General features: G+C 43.1%; 1 protein-coding gene across 7 annotated transcripts in view; it reads right to left on the bottom strand.

Annotated features, from left to right (window-relative positions):
* Positions 1-27,080, bottom strand: part of LOC147015895 (F-box only protein 41-like) — a 97,515-nt gene that overhangs the window by 25,499 nt on the left and 44,936 nt on the right. For 3 of the 7 annotated variants that reach the window (XM_085848476.1, XM_085848480.1, XM_085848481.1), the window contains 10 exons: positions 24,806-25,140; positions 24,270-24,398; positions 23,438-23,514; positions 21,254-21,346; positions 15,905-16,020; positions 14,999-15,151; positions 14,244-14,339; positions 5,588-5,706; positions 1,271-1,429; positions 1,021-1,136 (listed from right to left, as the gene is read on the bottom strand). In XM_085848476.1, the coding sequence (XP_085704602.1) occupies positions 1,021-1,136; positions 1,271-1,429; positions 5,588-5,706; positions 14,244-14,339; positions 14,999-15,151; positions 15,905-16,020; positions 21,254-21,346; positions 23,438-23,514; positions 24,270-24,398; positions 24,806-25,140 (1,393 nt within the window). Of the gene's footprint in view, positions 1-1,020; positions 1,137-1,270; positions 1,430-5,574; positions 5,707-14,243; positions 14,340-14,998; positions 15,152-15,904; positions 16,021-21,253; positions 21,347-23,437; positions 23,515-24,269; positions 24,399-24,805; positions 25,141-27,080 lie in introns of those variants that run through there. The other 4 variants (XM_085848477.1, XM_085848478.1, XM_085848479.1 and 1 more) reach the window with 4 other exon arrangements.

The following is a 27,080-nucleotide window of genomic DNA, read 5'->3' as shown; positions in this document are numbered from 1 at the left end:
AGACAGGGCCAAAAACGATATATGGCACGATATCTCAAAAAGTTGTGGAGTGATTATGACAAAACTTGGTGGATGAGTGGGGTCGGTGAAACGAACAAGTGATTACATCTTGGTTCAGGTCCAGATGCAGATCCCGCCTTTCAGTGAGATACAATACAGAAACTGTTCAACCTGGCAGAGGTATCCGCTCTACCGAATGCCGCTCTCATTGTGTAAAGAAACATGGTGGAATTGGTGATTTCCCCCACTACCTCCATATGCCCCATATATCGTCCTCTTCCCTCATCTGACACCAATTTTTGCCGAAACTACTTTATCTTCTTTTCCCACTCCTCCCAAACCTTCCTGCCATAATTTCTCTCTATTCTCCTCCAATCTCAATTAAAATTCAAAATTTTAAATCCTCCTTCTGCCCTCTCCACCTCCTCTGTATATAATCATAAATATAGGGCCCCCGAATGACATCAGAAGCCCTCATTAAAACAGATGGTACCATTGTTTAACTGGTTGGAGATTGGATTATATGGCACTACTGTATTTGCATTGTTCTCATCAGATTTTGTGGTCATTGCTGCTATGCTCACTACATTCCTGCTTATAATCAACCTGGTTACATGAGTTGCTACTAAACATCAACTACATAATCCAACTTAATGTCATGAGCGAGTTGGCACACCACGTTTGAAATTAAAAAAAATATATTATACAGTGCCATCTACTGGCAGTTGTAGTGTTTTTCCAAATTCAGGAAGGGTTGAACGAAAACTCAAACATTTCATAAGAATACCATGGGGGCAATCACAACCTTTCACTTTCTCTTAACGTCACAATGAAAATGCAGATAGACATCCATCTTTGTTCTAACCTTCATCCTTTTGAGATGTCAAACATGATGGTGTAGAGCACACCAAATGAGATAACATCACTGAATATGTCTAAACAAGTTTTAATCCATCTCACTCTGGGGCATATTAGGCAATGACCTGTAACTTCACCACACACTGCAAGCGCAAACCTCACCTGCAGTTTGCTGATGAGTTGCTCATACAAGCGCTGGCTCAACGAACTCTCCGCATCCTCAAAGTAGTCTGAGATACCCACGTGCACCAGGATGGATTTCAAAAGGGGGCAGCAAGCTGACCGGCAATTGAATGATGAGGGTTTCAAATTGGGAAGAAGGAAAAGAGAACGAGGGTTAATGGGTGAGAGATCTAAAAACATAGGGTTTCCAGGATGAGAAAACTTCACCAGAAACTGACTTTATGCTTACCTGAAAAGTGCTGGAGTGCATGAGGAGTTACAGGGGTGAAAACAAAGGCAAGAACCTCCAGCCTGCGCAGGCCCCAGCTACATATCATCTCAGCTACTTCATTTCCCACTTCCTTGACATGGTCAAGCTCCAGCGCGCGAAGCTCAGGACAGCTTAGTGCTACAAGACATATACATTGTCAAAGGTCAGAACATGGCTTCATCTGATAAAACGTCCAAAACATTCTTTTAAATCATAGATAATTACAAACAATTGTTTTGAAAACAGTTCTTAACAGACCTATTTATTGTGGATGCAAATATTGTGGAAAATTAATCTTGCCAGCCTTTAATGAAAGCTAACACATAATTGAGGGGTGGGGGGGTGCAAACACGTAGAGGTACATTCAAAGTGTACCACCCCCATGCCAAATAAATAAATAACAAATCCTCCAGAGCCCGACATTGCTTTGGCACCCAGCGATGGCACCCAGTGCCTTTGGCACCCAGCGATGCCGCCATGCAGCACATGGAGACAGGAGTGGTAGGGAGCAGTGTGCAATAATTGATTGATTAATTGTATAATTAAAATAAGTAAATAGCAATCGTAAAATAATTCATTTCTGAATCAATTGGCTGATAGCACACCTAAACCACCACTGTTTCATCCGAATCTGTAACTTAAAAAAAAAATTAATTCATCGAAAAATCAATTATTAATTAATTAATTGATTAATCGATAAATCAAAAAAAACTCTATAGCCAAATCATTGTTCCCTGTCCTGTCCAAATATTAGCTTCCTCGCTCAAAAGGTGCCCGAGATATTGCCCAGATGAGAAAGAAAAATAAATAAGTAATAGATAAATCGATAATAACGAAATAATTCATCAATTAATATATTAATCAAAAATAAAGAATATTGTTTTTGCCAAAGCACATCTTCACTTTTTGTCCCCAAATTTCAGCTTCCTAGCTCAAAGTATGGCTGAGCTATCGCTCGGACAAACAAACAAACAGCCAAGACAAGCTGGTAGGCAGCGATGGGTCGCCGAGCATTGAAACTATAAGATATAGAGCAAAATGGATGTCATATAGTGGATAGGGAATCACCTTAAGATTATGCATATCAAATCTCATCCAGTTCCATCTACTGCTAACTACTCGGTATCCTTTCGAATTAAAAGTACCGAAAATGTGGTCTGAAATCGGAAATCCCCAAAGTTCGAGGGGGTGCTGTGGGTTAACAAAGATCTAAATCGAAAATCCGGCTCGAACGTTTGTGCACAATGTATTCCAGACGATTAGTGTGAATTTTCATGACAATCCGACCATAACCCTAGGAGGAGTAGCATTTGGCGCGAAGGCACCTCCAGCTCTCGCATATTATCGATTTTTGCACTAATTGACCTTTGACCCCTGACCTAAGCAAAATCGGTCAATATGTCCTGAGGCAAAGTTGTAGTACTCATTGAGTACCATGAACCTGCAAAGTTTCATTCGTATCGATGCACTCACCTGGTCGCAAGGGGGCCTTCAATTTTCACCAATTTTCGTGCATACCCTAATTGTAGGGGGTGGTGCGGGTAAAGTATTCCATATATCACAAAAACCGGAATATATTTGATAGAGCATCACGTGTAGATCATTCGTGCCAAATTTCATAACCCTACGTGGGATAATGGCTTTCGGAATTGATTTCGCGTGAACGGTACCGATTTTGAAGGTTTTTCGGTTGTTGCTGGGGAACCAAAGCGTCCCTAGCAACCATCACAATTTTCAAAGCACGAGGTCATAAGATGTACCTACCACCTGAGTTTGGTCAAAATCCACCCACGTTTACTACAAATTATGCTGATGACAAACGAACAAACATCCAAACAAACAGACAGACTTACTGACAATAAGGGTAACCTTTTCGGCGACCCAAAAACGAAGTGAAAACTGAGTACTCCCTTCCTTGGTTGCCCGGCGATGACGTCATGCATCGTCTGGACATGGAATTTGTAAGGAGCGGTGTACAATAACAAACCTAAAGCATGGGGATCTGTTCAGATACATTTTAACATGTTTTGTGTTGAACAAGAACACACCCAACCTATCCACTCTACAAGAGTAGAGATTTTAACAACGTTATTGATTTTGTGTTTTGTGTGTATGGTACTGCTCGTTGTTCATTATAGTAAAATGAACAAGAAGAGGGGGGGGGAGTGAAGGAGTTATTCATCATTTCATGAAGATGGGGAAAACTTACAAATCTACAATATGTACCGCACAGCCTGTCGAAACCCCTCCAGTGTTTTTCCTTAAAACAAGAAGCATTCCCAACTCTCGTGCCATCACGAAAAACAAAATAATTAAATATACGGTTTATGTTTAATTATTTCAAGTTCATATCATAAGGCATTCCTATGAATAAAAAAAAATGAATAAAATCTGAAGACAGTAAAATAATAATCCGAACTATAATTCACGGACAGGTGATTGTGTTTTTGCTTGTTGCACTACTTCTCCTACAGTTCTGGGTAGATTACATCCAGACTTGCGACAAAGGATTGGCATGACCCAAGTTAATGTACATGTATAGGGTGTTTTTATCTTTGCTGGTGGTTTTTGAGGGGAGCAGGGAGGGGGGGGGGGACAATGTGTATCGTGTAGCGCCACCTCCAGGTGAGGTAGGGTATGACAAGATTCCATTATTTACAGCACAGTATTCCTGTCCCCACGGTTTCCAGTGCAGTGAGGTGTTTTGAATCATAATCAGTAGGTTATGTTTTTGCTTCATGCACATAACCCAGGTTATTTTGTGTTTTTGCATATACAGAGCTGTCAGTTGCCTATACACCGCCCAAATATAGGTATGCATCAGAAGAACATGTTGCGTGCTTGGAACAAGATCACCCGTTGGGCGGGTACTTTGCTAGTCCCATTAATTTGCAATTGGTCACTGGGTTTGACACAAATACAATTTTTTATTATGAACCCTAGGCATCAAAAAGGTACTTATATCAAACAGACAGTTTCAAAAGGAGCACCTCGCCACCATTAGATCATTTAAGTTGCATCAGACACGGCAATAAATGTGAATTGTTGCTCCCATATTGCGAGCTCAATGACGAAGATGGCATTTCCATTTTTGCCTCCTCCATCCCTCTCCCATTTTGAATCCCATGCTGGCAATGGCAAACTTGCTAGGAATAATAATAATAATAATCATAATCATAAAAAGAGCTCCCTGAAAAGGAACTTCAAGACAAGAGGAGGCCATTAGGCCCATCGTACCGACACAATGTTTGCCAACCTATGGTTGTTTGTGCATGCTGTATCCTTTTTAAATGCTGAGCACTAAGCAACGAAGAAACATGCATCATTAAAAAAAAAATCTTTGGTATATGACTCGGCCAGGGTCAGGGTCAAATCACGAACCTCCCAGACTCGGAGCGAACACTTTAATCATTACGCAACCAAGTCAAGGATTACAAGGTGTACACAGGTCACAACTCAACCCATTCTTCTCTGCAGCCCCATAGGAAACATCTACCCACCAGCTTGAACCTTTCACACGTAACTACTGAATAGATGGGCCCAAAGCAAAGTCGGTTGAGACCCTTAAAGTTCAGTACCTGAAGGTTTGGGAGGTCCTCAACACAAATATCTTGTATTCGGCAAACCGAGACTTTGGCTGGATACACAACCACACACTGTTGCGCAAATTAATAAACATCATTTCACCTTACTTCACTGACTTTGTAAATTTGGAATGAGAATGATCACTGAAGTGCACAAAGCGACTTGTGCTCTTGTTGAGCTTTGTAGCAGAAATTGGAAGACTCAATGATGGGTTCGCCCCAATGGCGTCATTTTCAAAAAGCATCTCAGGATCTCTTAACATCCTCATGTGAGTGATAGACAATGAGCCATTTTCTTTTTCCATTCAAATTGATGGTGTGCTCCAGTCCCCAACAGGTGAAGAGGGAATTTAGTTTGTAGTCGGATCCTTCTCCATCAGAAATTTAATCCAGACTGCACAACTCAGAAGCAACTATGCTTGGCCTAATACGAGTCATCCCTCTATGCTTTCAATTCACCAAGTAGTAAAACACACACACACACACACACACACACACACACACACACACACACACACACACACACACACACACACACACACACCATTATGACAATAAGGATCGTTCGAATTATCATCAAATCAAAATTACAGGAACAGATTAATCCACTGAATGAACTCAAGAAACGTTTTCTTCACGACGATGGACATTTAATCCAACAATATTTGTAATGGTGATATAGAGGTATCGAAAATGTACTGTAGTTGCAGACCGATCGCTGCCAATCCCTCTGCATCACAGCCGGGACCACCAACTCCAAGGCCCTGCAGGTTGGGAAAGCAACGGCCGATCATGCGTAGCGTGCTTTTCATTGACGTGCCGTCCTGTTGGCTGTGGGGTCAAGGGAGGGAACAGAATGAGTTCATGTACATGCAATGAATTTTGAACGTCAAGTTCCACTTGTCAGAATCACAGGTAAATTATCGAATTTGGCATCCTGATATGAACAGGGTAAAATCTGAGTAGGCCTCATAATACAAAACTGACCCCCAAATGGCAAAGAAAATTACTCGTTATCGTTTTTGGTAAGATGACTAAGAAAGACATTGTAGAATTGCATGCAAGACAGGGAGGAGGCCACATTTGGCCCGTCACACCCATCCCAGTACTCCGACGTAGCGCAAGTGGTGCAGACAATTTGGCCAAAAGTACAAGCACACATCGGTCTCCACTTTTTGAAAGATAACGTACAACCTTTAATTTCCAATGCAGAAGGGACAGTCCGCTTTATGTTTGCATCTGAAAGGCAGTGTCATCAGATGCAACTCCCTCTGCTGGCACTGAAACATCTGATGGCATCACATTTACTCGAAGTCCAATCCCATCAATGTCAAACAAGACAACGTGAATTCCTAATTTTTATATTTGATGCATTCTTGTCTTTAATTTTGCCTATTTCATAACTTCGGCTTGAAATGTGTACGATTGTCATTGAATTTGAAAATTGAAGGTGTACCTCCTCAAATAGTCGTGCAAAGGTAGAAGCACTACTCCAAATGAAATCCTACAGCCTTGCTGTGTGTCCAATTGCTCACAATACTATGCAGCATTTCATCAGCCCTGCACTTGTGCCTTGAAGATTGCACAAACTGTGTGCAAATCACTGTTGCATGACATGGATTGACCACAAGTGACACTTTTGGTGAAATGGCGAATCAAGATTACAAATGTGTGCTCAGTATCTATCCTGTCAGTTAACATGCGAACAAAAAGGCAAGCCAGGTCGGTGGTCTCTGTCTCCGATTGCCTCCTTTCTGGTCTTGCACCCTTTGCCTTTTCCGTGCTGCGTCCCCCCTCCCCCCACCCCACCACTCCACTCATTTGGTGCTCTTTTTTTCCCGCCCGTGGAATCAATTTCCACATTTTCTTGAATCTCATTTTTCTCTCCAGGGCTTCAAGATAGCTGTTCACCACCATCTTTCCACATCCAAAACCATGATCTTTTCTACCCCCATTCACCCTCCCCAATCCCACGTTTTTCCAAGTCTCCAGTTTTTCCTTCCTGAGTTGTTTGTGGATGTAACCATGTTGTTCACCCACTGTATCCTCCCTTAGCCATAATTCTTCACCACATCGCTCATTTCTACAAGTCTCCCTCTATTTTGTCTATCAAACATGCTGTTGGTATGTCCTATCTCTAGGTCTGCTGCTACTTTTGTTCTGTTAAGTCCAGATCCGTTCTAGGTCCTAGCTCCTCCATAAGCCTAGACATGGTTGACCAATAACAACAACAAAAAATACTTGGGTACCTTATACAGTAAGTGTCCACTCTAGAGAGTTCAGTTTTGTGGAGCTGACTGTTGGTGATAAAGGTGCATGTGTGAGTGAGTCCAGCATAAGCAAGATACTATACATCCAGAATGACACTCAGGAGAGCGCATACATCTGCGAGGCTGAACGCGTTGTGTTTGGTATCACACTGATAGGCGGGATCTTCATCCGGACCTGAAACAAAATCTAAATTGCCTTGTTCTTGTCACATACCCAACTCATCCACCAAGTTCTCATAACCCATCCACAACTTTTTGAGATATCTTGCTCGATATCGTTTTTATAACAGCCTGGTGTTGGCTTAATGGTGAGGGTGGTGGGCTTGGGATCCGAGGATCCTGAATTAAAATCTTGCTTTTCTGTTGAATTAATACCAGGTGGGGTTGACTCTGCCGGTCATCCTTCTGAGGTTGGCAAAATGAGTGCCAGCTTGCTGGTATCCTGTGTAGGAGTGGTGAGCTGTCCAGGATTGTGCCCAATAGCCCAGGAGACTGCTTAGGCAGCACCAATACTCTGCACAGTGGATGGATGGATGGATGGATGAATGTCATTTTTGGCACTTTCTCTCAATGGTGAAGAATCACTCAAAAAATTCTCGTGTCCGCATCTGGATTTGGATCTTCACCAATATCAAATCAATTCAGCCTCGTCACACACCCAACCTGTCCACCAAATTTCCTCTCTGAATCCGTCCATAACTTTTTGAGATATCCTTTTCACAGACAAACAAACAGGGGTGAAAACACAACTTCCATCCACTTTTGGTGGCGGACGTAAAAATACACAAATCTGAGCAAACATTTTTGATTCAAGTGTGACATGACCAGTGAATGCTTCCCTACAAAGTTATTTTCAACTGATCATGTCGTGAAAAAAACTTGAACATGTTCTATCTCCACAATCTTACTTTCTCATCAACTTTGCTCTACTTTAACCCAGGTAAATGCATTTTAACCCACATGTGAGGGGGGTATGGCCTGACAATTTTGAGAAAGATAAACAAGTACATTGGTGGGATGGTGAAAGGGCACAGATGGGAAAAGGGGGCGGCAGACAGCTTGCATTGATCATAGGGTGGAGAAGCCTCTTTAAACTCTGCCAATGTATTCAAGCTATATTGTATTGTACAAAAGTGGTACAAAATTCTGAGAGTTTGAGACCCCATCTGTGTTGTAGGATCAGGAACCAAGTGCCATATTGGTCATTGCCACATGGAACCTCACCGAGAAGAAGCGTCTGCGACACACCATCTTGTCTCTGGTCCACACAAACAGATCTGCAGAGGCAGCTGTGACACCTACACATTAAAAAGCACAAGCTCTTCCAGCTTTTCGCAGGCTGGCAAGGGTGCACCTGTGGTATAGCACCAAAGCACCCATGGTGGAACAACAGCCACCACGGCTTTGTGTATCAGATGACGAGAGCAGGAAATTTTCATGTACCAATAATACTACAGTACCACTGATCCTAGATGGGGCTGTCTTGATCTGCTTTCATCAGGCTACAGAAATCTGAAAGAGCTTACACTTGTAAAAATCCCAAAGCATGTGATCTACATCATAGCGGATAGAGTATGATCACCAAAGTATTAAACATTCTGTTATCCTCAAACGCAATAATCTGTTTTTTAAAGACTTTAATTTACAGGAACAGTTTTTCAAGACTAGAACCACATACTCTTGACAGAGCGTCACGGTGCCCACAACATTTTATCAATGTTTCTGTAGCTAACAACCAATTCCAGACAGGTCACCACTTCATTGCAGAGTCGAAAATTTCTGCCTAATGGAATTGAACAACTAAAGTCCAGAGCATTGAGGGCAATGGAAAAAGCCATTACCCACACTACCACCACTAAGTAGCGATGTGGGTTTTTAAGGCTTCCAAAAAGTATACATGACAGCTCAACCTCCAGCTCCAACGTGGGGAGTGCCAACGGTGGGAGGGGGAGCATTGATGTTGGGGAAGCTCTGGCGCCGACATTGGGGGATTCCACTGCCGACGTTGGAAGGGGGCTCTGGATCCGACATGGGTGGAAGGGGAGGCTCTGATATGGGGGGCATCATGGGGGTGGGGGATGATGACGTTGGGGGCTCAGGTGTCTGATGCTGTGGTAGGAGAATGTGAAGCAGTGCATACTGTATCTTCCATCGAAACTGAACTTTAAGTAATATTTTAAGCCACTTCATTAGAAAAAAACATTTATTTATTTTTGCAAATAACATATGCTGAATGGAAGGGTCAACTCTAACCATAACCCTTTGAAGTAATGTCCTTATTGTGAAGCAAAATGTATCTATTCATGAACATCAAGCCTTGGAAGTGCCAAGCCAATTGTGAAATAATTACCTTCAATATCAAAAGCAATGATTCTACATCAACAAATTAACAGGAGTAGTGTACTTCAGGGCTGTCAGAAGAGCTTAGAGGTATGAGCAGTCACATTAGAGCTGTCTCCCCTTGGTTTGAATATCGGCCCAGCCATAAACTGTCACCAGGGTGTTTTACATGAAGAACAAGAAAAAGAGCAATCAGAGATTGCAGACTCTCACCAGGACTTTTATGTGGTGTTTGTGTTGTTTTGTGTGATGTTTGTGTACTGGTGTGTTATGTCATTAATGAGACATAATTAGAGCTGTCACTTTTTAACTGCTGGCAATGATGACCGGGTACCAAGACATCCCACTTTGATGGGACACCTGACCCTGACCCATGACGTTTTTTTTTTCATTATTATTCAATTGAAATTACAATGGGATTAAAATAAATTCAATTCAAAATCAAATGTTAAACCAAACAGGTACAAGTCCTGCATTGGAGTCATCAGAAGGAACCCAAACAAGCAAAAAGCAAAGATGAAGTCATCAGGAGGAACCTGGATAGGATTCACATTTCAACTCCTACTACTCCACCCACAAACCCATCTGGGCACAGCCAAGTGAACCTTATTCCAAAATTAAAAATAAAAAAAATAAAAAACAACACAGATCAAAAAATTAAATAATTTTGGATGCCAGACCATGTGTCCGATAAAGTTGAAATTTAAAACATGCATTCCACATCACTACTCGATCATAACTGTGAAGTTTCACATCAATTGATTAAGCGGTTCCAGAGAAAACATTATTTAATATTGTTCTTCAATCCACTATGACTGCCAAACCATGTGACATCAATTATTATTTAGCGAAACAAAACGAACAAATTATTCCCCATGGCTTGGGGAACATTTGTGTGAAGTTTCTCCTTGATCTGTCCAGCTATTCTGGAGGAGAAGATTTTTTTTTATAGGTTTTAGGGTAAATCCAATATGGCTGTCAAACTATGTGACCTATGACATTATATGTGTGAACCTTTAGTTCCTCGTGGCAGGTGGTCATATGCGTAAAGTTTCACCTCGATCTGTTCAGCCATTTCAAAGAAGATTTTTGAACGTTTTATTATTATTATTATTATTTTTAACAATATGGCTGCCGAATATCGTGACCGATGATGTCTTCAATTATTTTTCTGTGTACCATTTTACCCCGAGATGACCCTCAAAATTTTTCATACTGATCAAATGTAGCGTTCTACCTATGCAAATATGATGTCATAATGAAGGCACCTGTGACATCATTAAAAAAAAAATCACACTTTTTCCCCATGAGGAGTACTTTCCATGTGCCAAGTTTCAATTTTTTCCTTGATGCAGTTTCAGAGACAGAGGTCCAATTTTTTTTCCCCATTTTTCCAATATGGGTGCCACACCACGTGACCAATGACGTCATAATTGTCATTATATCATTTTACATGAGTAGTTGCACCGATGGTGAAAATTTAGTCTCAATCCGACAAGTGGTTGCATAGAAAAACATGAAAGTTCTGTGCAGATAAACAAACAAACAAACAGACAGACAGACAACCCCAAACGCAACCCCCTCTCCTTGGGCAAGGGTAATGATGCAACAGCGTGTGTGCTGTGCATCGGAAGGATGTTACGCAAAGGCAGCCATCTGCCAGAACTATGGCATTGTTGCACGTTAAATATCTCATGGCATCTTTCACAAAGAGTATGGGAGTTATCACCGGCACCCTGACCAAATTACAAATTCCTGCCACCTTCAGTCGAATCTCTTAACTGGCCAGCCGGTTCACCAAAGATTTTGACCACAACAATTCCTCTCTGCTGACCCCAAAATAAGGCGATAATAAATGTGGCAGTTAAAGAAGAAGAGTCCATGGGTGTGACATTGAGGAGAAGTTCTCAATGATCTCATAACGGTCCATGGGAGAGACCACCATGACCGTTATGCCATGGAGTGACTCTCAATGCGTACAACATACTCCAATGACTCAGCATCTCAAACAGCCTCTGATAGTCGAGCCTTGCACCGGTCTTCTCATGGTGGGGATTCTCACGAATGGGTGTAGAGGTGAAAGGCAAATCAATCGAGTCTTGAAACCAGTTGTTTTGGGCAGATGGGGCTTGTTAGCCTTGGTATGGAGCTCATCGAGAAGAAGGAAACTGAATCCAAATGTGTCGCTGCCTTGTGGTTCAGGTTTTGAAACCAAAGGTTAAGGGTTTTATGGAGTAAAGGCAACAATCCTTTTTAAAGGAAGCGGCCTTTCTTTGCATGCGTTAACCAGTGGGCCACCCTTGGGCAAGGTGTACTACCCCATTTTAGCCTCCCTATCAGGGTTATGTCAAGCCATGGGAGCAGGTGGTGGATGGCCATGCTGCAGCTGGAACATATTGCCAGTAATGGCTGCATGGCCTTGATGCTAGGCAGAGGATGCTCTTATGGAGAACAATGGCTCGGATCACTCGTCCAATATAGACACTGCCCAGAAGAAGTCAATGACAACTCACTTTTGTACATGCCAAGAAAACAATCATGATCAGAAATGAAAGAGATAAAGCTATGGTGCCAAATGAGGCCCAGAAGCAAGAGCTCTCAGCATCACACAGAAGAGAGATAGATAGAGAGATAGAGAGATAGAGAGATAGAGAGATAGAGAGAGAGAGAGAGAGAGAGAGAGAGAGAGAGAGAGAGAGAGAGAGAGAGAGAGAGAGAGAGAGAGAGAGAGAGAGAGAGAGAGAGAGAGAGAGAGAGAGAGAGAGAGAGAGAGAGAGAGAGAGAGAGAGAGAGAGAGAGAGAGAGAGAGAGAGAGAGAGAGAGAGAGAGAGAGAGAGAGAGAGAGAGAGAGAGAGAACGAACAAGTGCAGTGTGTGGGTTTATATAAAGTCCCACAGGAAGTAGCGGACTATCCCCAGCATGCGCATATTGGCTGACGAGACTTGTCAGCAATGATTGTTGGCCTATGCCGGTTGGTGGGGCAAGCAGAGAAATTTCCACACGACATGTGGTCCATTTCCCTTGAGTATGTGGTCCTGTGTCTGCTCTGTCTCATATCCTCATGCTGACTACACAATCATGGAAGGGGGGGGCATGCCAATTGGCTGTAAACTCAAAAGAAAGGACATACAGCAACAGATTACAATAGGGGAAGGTTCATGAAAGTAGGGAGGGGGGAACTGCAGGTGTAGATACCCACACTTGGGCGGGGTGGCGAGATCTTTCCAAACATGTACTTGACACCTTTTATTAATTTACCGGGATTTTACTGTACTTGTGTTAACATGCAGTATGAAATAACTATTATAATCAATTCCACATTTTACCCGATAGGCCAGATCCACAACACTGCCCACTCCACTATGGAAGACTCACCCTCGAGTCTCTGGTAAGGACAGCGTCTGTGGTTATGTGGTAATGAGCTGAGATTTTGTATACATAAAAGAGGATGTGTTAGCCATTTAATGTTTATACATGAACCACTTGTAAACAGCTGGCAGGAGAGCCTAGAGGTATGTTCACTCACCTCTGAGCTATAAAGCCTGGGTTTGAATCTCTGCCCAGCTTACAAACCGTCATCCTGGTGTTTTGCTTGGAGGGAAATGTATCAATATGTGTCACCCCTTGGATGGATGCCAAATTTTACTCTGTCTGCTGGAATAAGTTGGTGGATGTTAAAGATCCCTCAGTGTCCTCTGGGAAGAGAACTTGTGCAAGCACCATCACCCTGGCTAAAATCCAAATTCCTGCTCTAATCTACAAGGGGCACTGCATCAGTGGCACATCCATGCTCCCCCCCCCGCCCCAAGCAAATGATCCGATTCACAGCATTGTGCTGCATCTGAAATACGAGGAAGATGAACCAAGGTTCAAATCCCATATACCATTTGTTTTTGGCCATCGTCTCCTCATGTCTGTGTAATGCAAACAAAAGTACATAGTACATACTATTGTTTTTGTTCTCCATGTGATGTATACACAAATTCCAATTCCAGCTGACAATTAAAGTTAATTAAGAAAGAAAAAAACCTAGAAGGGACTCGATGGAGCGCATACCTCCACCAGGTTGATTAGTTTACATTTTGTATTCCATTGATAGGCCGGATCTGAATTTGGATCTGAACTTCAATTAAATCAGCTTGTTCGTGTCACCCAATCAACTCATCCGCCAAGTTTCTTCCGAATCCGTCCATAACTTTTTGAGATATCATGTTATAAATATCGTTTTAGCCCGATCACTCAATGGTGAAGAATTATTTTAAAAAGTCTCAGATCCGGATCCAGATTCGGATCTTCACCAAAAATGAATCAATACAATAACCTGCCCACCAAGTTTTTCAGAAATCCTGCAAAATGTCGTTTTTGGCCACATCTCTCAATGGTGAAAAATCACTGAAAATCCGGATTCGGATCCAGATCTTCACCAAAACCTAATCATTTTGTCCTTGTCAAATACCCGAGCTCTCCACCAAATTTCATACAGATCCATCGACAACTTTTTGAGATATGTTGTTCACAAACAGACAAACAAAACAGACAGACAGGGGTGAAAGCATAACCACCATCCACCTTCGGTGGCAGGAGTAAAGATGCGGTGTCTGCACTCATATATATATATTCGTGAGATGGATGACATAGGCATACGATGGGTCCAATCATGACTCCAACAAAGTGTCATTCAAATTCTGAACACTGTCCCATATGATGATGCTTCATATTTCAAGGCTATCCCTGGAACAACACATAACTGGATCTCACCAAGGATATGTAGGTGTGACTTGAAGAGAGATTAGTTCAGAAGAACCAGCTCCCAGTGACCAGATTGCCTCTGGGCTCACTGGCTCAGCTGTGCTCCTAGAATGCACACAAAGAGAGAACATCACAAATTGTGTGCATCTTTGGAGGCACCTTCTAACCACGAAGTAACCATAGAATCACTCTTTTACCATCAACCACCAAAGCACAATGACAAAAGCAAGTTGTGATGACAGGGATGAACTATAAAAGGAAGCAGGGATTAGGATTTGGTAAGAATCGTATTAAGATTTCAAGGAGGCTATTGCGAGGGATCTGATAGCGGTATGTAAGAAAATGAAAGGTCACAGATAAAAGTGCAGAATAACTTTTCAGCAGAACGGACATTGATACAGAGTGGTGAATGCATAGAAACATTTCCCCGCAAGGGTAGTGACAGTATAGTCAGTGGATTATTTTAAAATCGAGTTAGATATTGATATCTGGATGTAGTAAGGTGGAGGAGGTACAAAGATTTTGGGCACAATTGCACAGGCTTGATGGGCCTAATGGCCTCCTCCTGCATTCCTTGCAAAAACTGAAAATTATTCTTTCTCAAGAACAGCATACTATTGGAACCAAAACTTGAATTGCACATCATGCTAATACAGCAGTAAATCAATCAAATTTTGATCAATATCAGATCTGACAACATACTCCATGGTGAGCAGTTTATGGAAGGGTTGCTCAATGGGACATATTGGCAAAGAAAGCCACACCTGTAGGTGAATGCCTGCAACCTACGGCAATGGCAGCCTGCTAACCATAGCACCCGAGCAGTAAGGGCACCGGGGCAGTCAGACACTCGCAATACACGAAGGTGAGGTCCTGCCGCTTTGAGGACCGATTCCAAGCCCTCCTCGAGGCAGGTCCTGTAATCACAGAGAAGCATGAGAGAGAAAGACAGAAATAAGCAGAGACAGAGGGGATGGGGGAGAGGCAATGGGTTACCCCCACTCTACCTCTGTGTCCGCCTGCATTCATCAGCATAACCCATTCCTCCCATAAATGATAAGCAACCGTGCAGCGTCCCCTGCTGGCACCAAATGATAATGAAACTTTTCACAAGGAAACACAAGAAGCCATAAAACATAGGGGGAGGCTATTGTGCCCATCATGCTTGTGATATATGCACATCACAGAACCCTCACCGATTACAAATGGTGCTCACCTATTACACCTCCCATATTAGGTATAATGTTGCTTAGGTGGTTAAGGCAGAATGCAATCCAATCAGTTAGGCATTAAATACCATTTTACAAAGCTATCACACAAATAGCTGCTTTTGATGTTGCAGTCAGCAAGTCATTTTCCAGAATGGATACGATCATGAGAAACTCCAACAGCAGAATGTGACCAGGGCAAATTTTGTATCAGAGGAATAAATCTTTAAAAGGATCAAATAAATGTATATTCAAATTCAAAACTCACATTTTACTTTCATGGATACAAAACCCTGTGTAACATTGTATTAAAAGTTAAAAAAAAAACTCCTCTTAAATAAATATTGTATGTTTGAATACAAGTCCTAAATGAGACTGAAAATGCAGAACATCAAAAAATATTTCACTCGGATGATTTGAAGTGCCCACGAATGGAGAGGGAAGTGCAGTAGCCCAACGTACCGAGTGCACCGAGCGTATTCCTCCCGGCTCTCGGCCTTCTGTCTCGCACGAGGACGAAGGTTGTGCAGGATGAGAATTCGCGTTAGGACGCACCATTGTGAAAGTGTGTGCAGAAACTGTAAGCACATTACATCAGAAGATGCAAGTTGGGCCTGAATACTAGGTCTACAACCGAGTGCAGAGTGCTGTAGCCCCCATTAAATACCCAGCATGCTTCCATTCAGAGCAATTTTTTGCCTTTGGTTGCTCACCATTATTTTTAGTAATTATTTTAAACCTTTATCTCAGGAAGAAGAAAACAAAAAAAAAGCAAAGCCAACCAAATAATTTGGACTCCGAGACAACTTCATTGATTTTAAAACAAATACAATAGAACAGACCTTTATGCTGTATTTACACAAATAATCCATCTGTGTTGATTCCCAAGACTTTTGATTCAGAGGAACATTCTGGAATCAGGAAAATATTCAATATGGGTGAGGCAGTATCATCTCATGTCATCACTACACCTCCTCCAATCTTCAACTGCCCTCTGCCCCCACTCTTATTAGTCCCCTCTGTCCCTCAACCCATCACCACTGAGTCTTTTCTCCTCCTCATCCTGCCTTCTCCTCTAGCTCATCTGCAATCCCCCAGACTCTTTCAACAACTCTCCTTACCTTCCCCCCTCCTCCCTCATCCGACCCTCACCCTTCCCCTGCATCCAAAACCTCCTCCCCTCCCTCTGCCTTAATAGTGTGGACCTCAAATATCCGGAGCCTTCACTCAAACCTGATAGATCTTTTGACACAATTTGCCACTGACAAACCAGACATAATATAATATGCTTAACAGAAACTTTCCTCCCTCAAGACGTCTCTGACTCCCAAGTATCTCTCCCTGGTTACTCCCTCCTCCAGTATGACAGATCTGAGCCTCGTCCTGCTGGAGGAGTTGCTCTCTTCATCAAAGACTCTATTCCTCACTCACCATGCACTACCCTCTTTCCCCCGCACCCCTAGGAATACCTCTGGCGATGGCTTCCCCTCAACTCCCACCTCTTGTTTGTATGTGTGTTGTCCACCAAACAGTGATGACTACATTTACATCTCGCTCGCCAAAAACATGGACCAACTTCTATCCTCCCATCCCAACTCTCTCTCTCTCTTCCTCATATGTGGCGACTTCAACTGTCATCATGGCAGTTGTCTGGGTGTGGGTACCTCTCTCACCTGTCATGGCACTTCAGCAAAACACTTCTGTGACCCATTGGGACTGACTCAACTGATCAACTTCCTGACGCGGATCTCAACCAATGGTACTCCATCTCTTCTGGATCTGATTTTGACAAATTTCCCTGAAAATATTTGCTGTTCTTCCTCCGCTCCAATTGGTTCATCTGACCACATGCTTGTCAAAGTAGACATCTCTCTGACTGTTATTAGAGAACTAGCTCAGCGCCGTCAAATCTGGCATTTCACTCAGGCCTAGTGGCAGGGACCTCAAGCAGCCATCAAACTTCCAGACTGGTCTCCCATCTCTATTTCCTCTGACATCAACTCATTCTGGGAATTCTTTCATAGAAACTTTCTTTCATAGAAACTTTTTTTTTTTTTTAATTTTATTTTATTTATTTATTTATTTTTTTTTTTTTCTCTTTCTCTCTCTCTCTCTCTCTCTCTCTCTCTCTCTCTCTCTCTCTCTCTCTCTCTTTCTCTCTCTCTCTCTCTCTCTCTCTCTCTCTCTCTCTCTCTCTCTCTCTCTCTCTCTCTCTCCCCGATGCACAGATTTATCCCATCTCATCTTCAGTTGTCCTCCCCTTCCTCCTGCCCATTGTGCACTGAAGCTTGTGGTGAGGCAGTTGTCCTGAAACAACTTCCCTTTGTCTCATGGAAGGCTATTCCAACCGAAGGCAATCTCAATTCCTTCCAAAAAGCTCAGAACATGTGGTGTCTACCCTCAGTAGAGCCAGGAATCAACATTTTTATCTTCTCAAGTCTGAACTCTCAAACCTGTGTTTCACCTACAAATCCTGTTGGCATCTAGTTAAGTCTGTTTCTGGTGTATGTTCCCCCTCCATCCCCTCCATTACCTCAAATGGCTGCACAGCTGACAATACATGTGAAAAGGCTGAATGCCTAAACTCCGTGTTTACTTCTAAATCTTGTGTCCGAAACCCATTACTTTCTGTACCCATCTTACCAAGTTGCACACAGCTGTTGCTGTGCTCTGTGGCCTTTTCTCCTGACAACGTGGAGAGCTTGCTGTCAAACCTCGACTCAGATTCTGCAACTCATCCAGATGGCATCAGCCCAGGTGTCCTAAAAACCTGTTCTGCTGCTGTTGCTCACCCTCTCTCTGGTCTATTCACCCTCTCATTTTCTCAAGGTCATCTGACATCTGCTGGAATTCAGCAAACATTACCGCTCTGTATAAAAAGGTGCAAAAACAGATCTCTGCACCTGCAGACCAATCAGCCTTCTCCCAATCATCAGCAAGGTTATGTAATCCATCATAGCTTCTGACATTAAATCCTTCCTATTCTCCATTGGCCTGATTTCCGATCACCAATTTGGATTCAGACCAGGTCACTATACCCTGATTGATGAAAAATGGACAGGCATCCTCAATGCCAGACATGACATCAGAGCCATCTCGCTAGACATATCATGTGCTTTTGATACGGTCTGGCTCTCCTGTCACAGCCAACGTGTGGCCCAAAATAGAGTTCTTTCATCCCCTCTTCCTGTCCAGGCTGGAGTTCCTCAAGGCAGCGTTCTGGGCCCTGTTCTTTTTCTGGTTTTCATCAATGATCTCTCTGACTCTCTGGAAAATACTCTTTATCTCTTTGCTGATGACTCCACCCTTTGCCGTACCATCTGTCATCCATCAGATTGGCAAGCAGCAGCCTCTTCACTGCAGATCTGGATAAAATCACAAGCTGGTCCAACACGTGGAACATGTCTTTCAATCCTGACAAATCTCACACTCTCACTATGTCTCTACGAAAGGACCTTCTGGAACCCTCCCCCCCCCCACCCCATCTACTTTCTCAACAATCCACGGCAATGCAAACATCCCATGCTCAAGCTGGAGGAGGAGAGGGCGTAGTTTCGCTTTAAATTGTCAGGTGAGAACCCATGGTTTTCCCCTTGGCAATTCAGGATAACTTGTCTCACTTCCGCTGTTTCTCCACCCATTTATCCCCATGGGCTCACAAGTCAGCGATAATATGCCACACCCCTCCCATCTTGCTCACCATTGGTCGGCGGCCTCGTCCATGGTTGGGGAAAACCTGTCTGTCACCCTTTACCTCGATGGCTACCAATGCCTCTGCCAGATCTATGAGCAATTTTCATTTTTCCCGCTCAGCTGGAATGTCAAGGCCAACGAAAACGCTAAAAATAATAATAATAATAATAATAATAATAATAATAATAATAATAATAATAATAATAATAAAGAAACATTCAGACAGATTTACAGAGGTAAGGACATGAAAAAATTTGGTCAAAATGCAAACGTCATCCTTCATATAGGCAGGCAGCAGCCTCTTCACACTCTTCAGACCTTGACAAAATCACAAGTTGGTCAAATACTTGGAATATATCTTTCAATCATGACAAGTCTCAAACCCAGTCCCAGGGTCTCTCGAGCCCTCTAGCTTTCTCGCTCTACACCATCTGACAAACCCTCCCATCTACTTTTTTAACAATCTTCTTGAGGAAGTTCAGTCATTCAAACTGATGGGTCTCACCATCAGCCATGATCTTTCTTGGGCAAACCACATTTCAAAGTTGGCATCTGAAGACAGTCACTGACTGAGCATTTTCTCTCTCATACAAAGTCCTTATTTGACACATCTGAACTCCTATCTACCTACAAGTTCTTTATCTTCAGGTTGAAGAAGTACTTGTCTCTCCTCTGGTCTAGCTCCCCACCTCGCACCTTGCTCAGCTTGATACCATGGAAACCAAGGCCTTCAAGATCATTGGGATCTTCCACGCCAAGGCTGAGTCTATGGGCCTTTCACTTCCCCACTGCAGACAGGTCAGTGGTCTCTATGTCTTCTACAACATCATTTCTGATCTCCTACCCTCTGCTCTTTCCGTGTTTTGTCCCTTACTCCTCCCCCACCCCCACCGCGTTCCTACAGTCCATAAACAACCCCCTTCTGGTGAAACACCCAAAATCCAGGATTACTGCTCACCTCCATTCATTTGTTCTGCTTTTCTCCCACCTGTGGAACAAACATCCACATTCTCTTCAATCTCAGTCTTCCCTCCAGGTCTTCAAGATATCTGTTCACCATCATCTGAGATCCTCTCCAATTCAAAAACCATTGTCTTTTCTCCCTGTCATTCACCCCTCATCCCCCCCCACCCCAACCCCAAGCCCTCCTCCTTACAAATTTCCAGTTTTTCCTTCCTGAGAGTTTCCTTTTGTTTCAATCTTGTCCACCCTATATGTGCTTTCCTGCCCTCATTCCTCCCCACACAATGTTTGTCCAAGTCTCCTTCTATTTTGTCCTTCAACCTTGCTGTAGGTCCCCCCCCCCAACTCTCTCTCTCTCTCTCTCTCTCTCTCTCTCTCTCTCTCTCTCTCTCTCTCTCTCTCTCTCTCTCTCTCTCTCTCTCTCTCTCTCTCTCTCCCTCTCTCCCTCTCTCTGTCTGTTCCTTTTGTTCTGTTGCGTCCTGATCCGTAGTGTTCTTGCTCTTACACAAGCCTCTGTATACAAAAAAAAAAGTATCAGCATTTTTAGACAGACATTATGAGGTGGAGACGTCATCTAATCTTACATAAACTATGCATATCTAATATCACAATTAATCACTTCATGCTTATGAGACGTATAATTTGGATATAACTGAGTATACTAAGCTGCATTCACCAATTCATTCATTTCTACAACAATATATTCACTGATTCTACATTAAAGTGAAGATGACAATATTTTTGATTCGTACAAGAAAATTTTAACATGTGCGATAACATCATATCCTTCGCATGTTCGACAAGACAGAACATTTAACAATGCAGACCTTGCTGGAGTATTTGTCTGAGTAACCCCTTTCACACACAAGGCGAACTCTATGAAAGATGATGTACGTGCGGACTCGCACAGCCATACAGTATATCGATCTATCTCTCTCACTCAACCCCCACTCTCTCTCTCTTCTCCTTGACTCTGATCAAGTACAATGGTCTCCACCATCCCTTCGATGAGCGGTGCTGTAATACAAGCTCGAATGTAGAGCATTATTTAATTAAAGGTGACAATTCGTGCTGGCTCTAAATCCACCGGAGGTCTTCATCATGCACCTGGAGTCTTTTTGGAGAAACCAATGTGATTGCAAAAGTTTTCTTCACCTTGGAGGCCACTCGAGCATTTTCGAGGACGACACGGGTCCACAGAGTCGGGTCTCGTGCCACGCGGCGCCAGGCTTTGCATACCTCTGCTGCCTGGAAGACAAAACCCAAAATCTTTGCAATCTCCTGCTCACTCAAAATATTACCAATATTTAGAGGGATAGTTACTTTTTTTAATTTATATTTTTTAACTTGGTCACCATTAACCGTCACCTTTCACGACAAAACAGATTTTAAAAATAATTTTCTGAAAAACTAATCCATTAGATAAACCTCCATCAAACAGGCTTGTGCACAGTTCCACACTTACATTTGAGCTGGCTAGTCTTGGTTTGATTCTTGCCCAGAATATAAAGTGTTTTATCTGTGCTTTGAAGGCAAGGTGTTGCATCATGATGTGCGTCTCTTCCCTCAGATCGACATTAAGCTGGGTGTCCTGTCTGCCAGCAATGGTTCCTGAGTATGTAAATTTATTACCAGCACCCTAGCCAAATACCAAATTGTGCAATTAGCGGGTATGCCTCTTTGTGGTGGTTATACCCCCAAACACAAGTCGGGAGCCAAATCTTCCCCATTCTTTCATGCTGCCCAGATTCGTCAGGGCAGCACGCTCACGTTCAAAGTGCCAATTGGTCCACATGGACCGGCCCTTTCCCTCTTGTGTCTTCTTTCTCTCTACTTTGGTCGTGGCCCTGACTTCGTGAATGTGGGGGTACAGCATCCTGGATGTGGGGGATCTCCGAGTCACTCCTGGGAGATTGATCGGCTGTCTCTGTGCAGTGGGATTGTTCGAGAGAACAGTCCGGGGCTATACAACCTCAACAACAAATTATTGCGCTGACCACTACTGGGAAGGCAAAGATAAAGATAAAGGCAAACCACCTGGTGTATCTTTGCTTTGACTATTTTGGCAGCAATGAACCTGCCTTTGGGCAGAGCACCAGAGAATGATGAACTACCAGACAGGTTCCGGGTTGGCTCAACTGACTGAGCTCCTGCATTGTGATCTAGTGATTTCAGGTTCAAAGCCTGATGCTGCTGGATTTAAGACAGCAAAGCACCAAGTGTACTCCATGCCAACGGGTAATGCTCGGTGATGTAGCCATGTTCAGATAATAGCGACGCAACCTGCAGATTCTCAACAAGTGATCGATCGATTGGTCTCCAGAGCAATTTCCGCAGCCGCTGTCAACAATTCATTGTCCACAATTTTATACCAAGAAGGTTAACAACAATCAACCAACTTGCCAAATGAGCCACAATCTAACTTCCAGGGAATATCCGTTCCTTTTTGATGAGGAGAAAACATGAAGGATGCCAAGAACTATGAACAAAGACAAGGTGCACCAGGATTGAAATGTCAAAATACAGAGTAAACATACTTCCCCTGAATGGCGTATGATGCTCCACCTTTCTATGGGAGTAAATTATGACAGCTCAAAATATTTACTTGTGGTAGGTTTTCAAATGTGTTTTCTTCATACAACAAGCATGCTGCGAAGGGGACACAAGGGGGGCATGGACATACTCAATGAATCAGTTGTACTGTACTCTCGACAGAACATCAATGTAGCCGAAGCATTTCCTGGGCTAAGATTAGGGTGGGTGGTTTGCCGTTAGCCAACCGGCAGTCAGTCAAGACAGGAATTTGGAATTGGCTCAGAGTGCCAACAATAATTCGCCCACTCTTCACAAAAGACATCGTGAAATCTTTAAAGTTCACCAATGCTTACAGTGATGGCATAACGTCCTTCCAATGCATGGCGCATGTACATCGATGCTCACTGTGATAACACTGTGATGACAAGTTCATAGCTGGGTCGACATACGAAGCCAGGCTAGACAGCTCAGGACGAGTGTGCATACGTCTAGGCTATCCTCCCTGTCCTCGTATATACATAGTATTTTTTTGTATAAAAAGGTGACATTTTTGAACCCATCACTTCCCAGAACACAACATTCACTTCCCTTCTCATCTTCCAATCTCTTCTCTTCTCACCTGTCTCGATCAACCCCAACCCTCCCTAAAATTTTCACATATGTAATCTGTAGGCTGACACCCCCCAGCCTTCCCCCACCCCCCAAAAAAAGAAAAAGAGAGAAAAAGGAATACCATGCATTCACTGGATTTCATATCAGAGCAAAAAAAAAAAAAAAAACAAACAAAGAAAAACATCACATCACCTTGAGCAAGCTTCTCGTGTCTAGGAAGGAAAACACACAAGCGAGTGCACTGCGTGTGAACTCGGTGCTAGCATCTTCTGCAACACATAAGGTTAGTTGTCATTTGAAAACAAAACACGCCGATGAATTATTTATTTCATGTGATGCATTCAGATTAAAATGAGTCATTAAATACGAGCCATTCACATGTAAAATGGGTCATCAAATTAAAAAAAAAACCCCCAAAAAAACCAATTGTTTGCCGAATGTTTACATCCATGCATGAGCTGTAGGTTAGCAGTGAGCTGCAGAGGCATCAAAGAACATCACAAGATATAAATCATAACTACACTCAATTTGGAGTCTACCATCAAATAATACACGAATGAAAACATCTCCCTGAGAAAAGGACCCTCGGCCTTGACGCGAAGCGAGTCGAGTCGAGTGACCTTGACCAGCCAGAAAACCTCTTTCTCATGGTACCGAGATGGCGACAACCGAAGCTGAGTTAAATATGCATCAGACTAGGAGGCAGGTGTTTGGAATTTCACTGGGTTACTTGCTTAAAGTTTTGGAATTTGAATTTGATTTGGAATTTCAATGGGTTTCTTGCTTGAAGGCACACAGTCATGGAAAATACCATAATGAAGATGACAAGTTCCTTTTTGAAGTGTAACAATGTAACCCCCATCAATCAGGAATCGACCCCCAAGGCACATAGCTGAGAGGCAAACATGCGACAACCAAATCATTCTGTTGGTCTATAAATCAATGTCCAACTGGCATGTGGCATAAAACTGACTCGACAGCAATCATACGAGTATTAATATTACTATTGTGATGATCTCATTACCACTTTCTGTCTCAACTGAAGGGCTGCCAGGAAGGTAGTCTGGATGCTCCCCCCAGTCTAGCCCTCCAGACTCCAGGCCATGCAGGCTGTAGTGCCCATCACCGCTTGCATCACCATTACCTACCAAACCTGTGGAAAGAGAAAGAGAAAGAGAAAGAAAGAGAGAGAGACATGGTGGGGTTGAAATGAATAGGAATGAATAACAAAACTGTCCTGCAACTTCCTTTCCACATAACCATCTTCATTAAAATACAAGTCAAGGCTCAGGGAGGAGCAAAAATGATGTCTGTGCCTTTCACATGCTGTAGACTATACATCAGGCTCGCATGATCCAAAGTGGATCATTCTGCCTTTGATATCAGCCAATTATGTTGAACACGTACTTTATCTTCCATTGTTTCACACTTGACAAGAAGCATTGGCAATTGCAATTAAATAGGAACTTGCAATGAATGCACATCATTTGTTTTAATATTTGCTTTGGATTAATGGGGGGAAAAAAATCAAGGCAAAACATTAATAAACCTTCCCCAAACCTTGGTTGATTCTCCAACCTGTACCAGGCTTGTGTGGGCCACGGCTCCCCCCTGCTTCGGCGGCAGAGAGGAATCCACTACTCTCTCCACTGCTTTGGCCACGATGCTGCCTCTGCCACTCCCTGCGCAGGCGAGCCGCAGGAGCGACCTCTCGTGCCGGCGATGGAAGCGTCAAGGCCGAGGCTTGCTGTGGGCCTGGTGGGAACCGTCCCAAAGCTTGCTCGGCCCTCTCAGCACGCTCAATTAAGCCCTCAATGAAGTCCTGCAGCTCGGCCTTGGCTCGGGCTTCACGCTCCGCCGTACTATGCAAGAATGAGGTCAGGCTCACGGCCTCCCTGGAATAAGGGTTAAAAGTGAGGCAAAAACGCTTGGGCTGAAATTGCTGTGGAAGATTTCCAAAAACACAAATTAGACAAAACAAGTCACGAATGTCATTCATTTGCTGTTTTCACTCGTCAGGCAATTTGAACAGAATCTTCTCTCATCGTCAATCACTATAATATCGCCAACATATAATGGGCCTGGCAATTATGATTCGAAAATGAACGGCTGATTATGGTGTTGGCCCAAGTAACATGGCTGTAATAAGATGATTTAGCTGAAAGTCCATCAATCATTGAGAATATTAGCCACATCTTCATTGCACATGGAAATGTGCTCTCATTCCAAAGATGATGGAAAAACAATTCATTGGAAGTGAGTTGACAAGGTTTGCTGTCGAACAGAAATTATATGTAAAGTTTGGCCGTTAATGAGGTCTTGACCCACAAACAAAATCTTTAGGGGTTATTGCTTTAGGGGGAACTGAGGACAGATTTATCTTGAATATCTTTGAATATATATTCATTAACATATAATTAGGAGAGTACATTCCTGAAAATGAGGTCACAGTGACCCTTAAAATTAAATTTCTGGACCTATTTCGATCTTCACTCAATTTTACTTCGCTCGATACACTATCAAATATGTTTGTTGTTCTCTCGTTAATGTACTTTTAAGGTTTGAAAGATGCTTTTTTTGTTTTTCATAATCAAAGAATCTAACAAGCCTAAAAAGCATGAAGGCCAAGGATAAAATCTCAAATTGGGGAAATTAGTTCCTCCTGTCGTGGTGTATTAAGTGCCATAATAACCTGTGTACATCAGTTTGTGATTGCCATGCCGATGAACAACAACAAAACAACAACAACAAAAAAAACAGGGAATTTGATTAGCTATAAATTTGGAGAATAAATCAGTGCTAAATTTTGCTAATAGGTCTTCGTGAATTGGTTATTACGCCGCACACACAAAGCAAAAAGTGGCGTTAAGGCCTAGGTCACATTTGCTTTACGGTGAGGATATGGCGGCCGTACGCCCTCTGAATTGACAGAAACGTGTGGCGGCCGCAGAGAAACTGAGGTGGCCTCAGGGCGGTCCTACGGCATTTGGCTATATTTTACAGGCCGTAGGGTCGCCGCGGAATTATAACGCGGAGTTATAACTTTTTTCATTTCTACGTTCGCCGTAGAAATTCGATAAGCCAAGCTATGACGTAGATGTGTTCCACGTCGACCGTACGTAGGGCGTACGGTGGGCTTGCGTTATTCATGTGGCTGCCATAAGCTCTTCTCAATGAAAAATGAATTTTCCCAACCCCCCAAAATTACGGCGGCCGCACTATTTCCATGGTCGCCGTACGGTGGCCTTGCGGTCTGTGTGACTACCTGCGGGCAACGCAGGGTCGACGCACGGTTCCCCTACGCCTGCCGTACACCTACGTACGGCCTCCGTTGCAGTCTGCATCGACCGTGCGTCCACCGTGCGCTACCGCTAGAGATCGGAGTATAGGTGTTTGCCTATACCGTGGTGCCCCCAGAATCCAAATTTAATTTGTTCCAGGAGGCTGTTCGGATTGCAAAAAGTTCGGATTCCAAAAATATTTTCCCAATAATAAATAATGGAGTGAATTAATTCGTTCGTGGACCCAAAGAAAACCCACTTTCAAGACACTTTAAACTGAAATTCCCCATGTTTAAGGTAAAATAAGATGAGTAAATGACCTTCGGTGGCGGTGTATTTTATGTAAACTGGTACAATCACCACATCCAAAGGTCCACACAGGCTCGTGCTTCGGCCTGGGTTCCAATCGCTCGCGCACTCTGCGAGAGCGCTGCCCCCAGGGCAACTCATCAAACGTGATGCCCCAAGAACCACAATCACTTTCATCAAACGCATCGGGCTGACGTAATCATGGATATTCCAAATTACAACTGGTTTTGCTGTGAAATTCAATC

The sequence above is a fragment of the Eptatretus burgeri genome, chromosome 12 (genome assembly GCF_056783735.1).
Source record: "Eptatretus burgeri isolate ZD-2024b chromosome 12, Ebu_testis_v1, whole genome shotgun sequence".
In the NCBI taxonomy this organism is placed as follows: domain Eukaryota; kingdom Metazoa; phylum Chordata; class Myxini; order Myxiniformes; family Myxinidae; genus Eptatretus; species Eptatretus burgeri.
The sequence above is the reverse complement of the archived record's forward strand: the minus strand, read 5'-3'. Positions and strand labels throughout refer to the sequence as shown.